This window comes from Corvus brachyrhynchos, unplaced genomic scaffold (assembly GCF_000691975.1).
Source record: "Corvus brachyrhynchos isolate BGI_N302 unplaced genomic scaffold, ASM69197v1 scaffold197, whole genome shotgun sequence".
Lineage (NCBI taxonomy): Eukaryota > Metazoa > Chordata > Aves > Passeriformes > Corvidae > Corvus > Corvus brachyrhynchos.
In genome coordinates this window covers 263,472-265,109 of record NW_008239108.1, presented here as the reverse complement: position 1 = coordinate 265,109, position 1,638 = coordinate 263,472, and the positions used below count along the sequence as shown (strand labels likewise).

Genomic DNA, 1,638 nt, shown 5'->3' with positions numbered 1-1,638 from the left:
CAGCTTGGGGGCTCTCCCATCTCTGCACATTGGTCCCAGATGTGTGGAGGACAAACGTTCCAGGGTCACATCCTCGCTTTGGGTCTGCTGGGGGCACTGGATGGACTTTGTGGGCAGGACCAGGCCTTGGGGACAAGGGGACATAGGACAGAGACCTGCAGATGGGGAAGGGCAGCCCCAGGACACTGGACAGGGACGGGAGGATGGGAAAGGACAGCCCCGGGACCCGGACCCGTGGGCGGGGAAGGGTGGGGTGGACACAGGACAGGCTGGGCTGTGTTTGGGCTGTGTTCCTACCTGGCAGGTGTCGATGCTGCCCTGGGGGTACCCTGCACACAGGTTGTCAAGATGAACGGCCCCCGCATACCATGGGCTGCTGTTGCAGAGCTCCGTGTCCATGAGGTGGACCTTGGACTCCTGCAGCACCATGCCCGATCCCTGAGCTGTGGGCACAGAGGGGAATGAGCCCCCAGCAGCTCGGTACCCATCCTCTCCCCTGCCTGGGGTGAATCCCTACCCCGGGCCTGGCTCTGCCCCTTCTCTGGGACTGGCTTTGCCCCTTCTCCGTGGAGCGACGGTGTCCAGCTGTGTCCCTGCTGTTGGCTCTGAGGGAGGGGCCAGACCCATCTCTCCAGAGGCTTCACAGAGTCACGGAATTGTTCAGGTGGGAAGGAACCTTACAGCTCATCCTGTTCCACGCCCCCCCTTGGGGGAGGACTCTTTCCCCCAGCCCGGGCTGCTCCGAGCCCCGGCCCCGCTGACGTCCTGCAGCCGGACCCTGTCTGTGGCCAGCCCATGTCCCTGGGGTGCCCAGTCCATGTTCCCAGGGTGCCCAGCTCACCCTCGGCGCACACATCTTGTTTGGGAACCCACCTTTGGCAAAATCCCAGCCGGCGATGTAGCAGGATTTCAGCTCGGAGACCCTGAGCGAGGCGTCGGGCACACAGCCCAGCTGGATGTAGTCGCTGCACTCCACGGGCTGGTCCAGCTCCACCAGGGCGATGTCGTTCCTCGCCGTGGCAGCCACGTAGTGCTGGTGCACCAGGAGCCTCTGGATGTGGCGCACCTTGGACTCGGGGCCCGGCTGAGTCAGGTCTGTGGTCCCAATCACCACCTCCCACGTGGAGACGCCTCTGGAGAGCAGATGGAGAGAGGGGTGACAGGGAGCAGAGCCACAGGCTGCAGCAGCCCAGCATTTCCCGGCCTTCTGCTTCCCAAGGCAGAGAGAGAAGCAGAGAGGAAAGAGCCAGGATGGAAGTGGCATGTGGTGCTGTGACCTGGCCACCTGCCCGTGCTCGGGGGACATCTCTGTCCCTGCTCCTCCTTACCCGCCCCTGGCGAAGCAGTGTGCAACTGTGAGGACCCACTGGGAGCTGAGGAGGACACCTGAACACATGTGCCACGTGCCGTTCTCCCAGGTGGCCTGGATGCTGACGATGCCAGGCCAGGCCCCTGGCTGGACACTGGTGCCACCCTCAGCACGGGACGTGCCGGCAGCAGAGCTGTGGTCAGACGCCGTGGGCTGGAGCCCGCAGGTGCCTCTGGGAGCACAAAGCCATCCCTGGGCACAGCAGGGCCAGGGAGCCCCGAGGGGCTCGTCTGTCACCAGGCTGTGACAGGGAAGCCCCGGGTGTCCCC

The 1,638-nt window shown here is 64.8% G+C and overlaps 1 protein-coding gene across 1 annotated transcript in view; it reads right to left on the bottom strand.

The window, feature by feature from the left end:
- SND1 (staphylococcal nuclease and tudor domain containing 1) overlaps positions 1-1,638 on the bottom strand; it is a gene marked incomplete at its 3' end in the record, with an annotated part of 92,485 nt that overhangs the window by 90,213 nt on the left and 634 nt on the right. The window contains exons 2-4 of the mRNA XM_017739384.1: positions 1,329-1,561; positions 874-1,133; positions 29-443 (exon numbers count right to left, since the gene is read on the bottom strand). Coding sequence (XP_017594873.1) covers positions 29-443; positions 874-1,133; positions 1,329-1,561 — 908 coding nt within the window. The remainder of the gene's footprint in view (positions 1-28; positions 444-873; positions 1,134-1,328; positions 1,562-1,638) is intronic.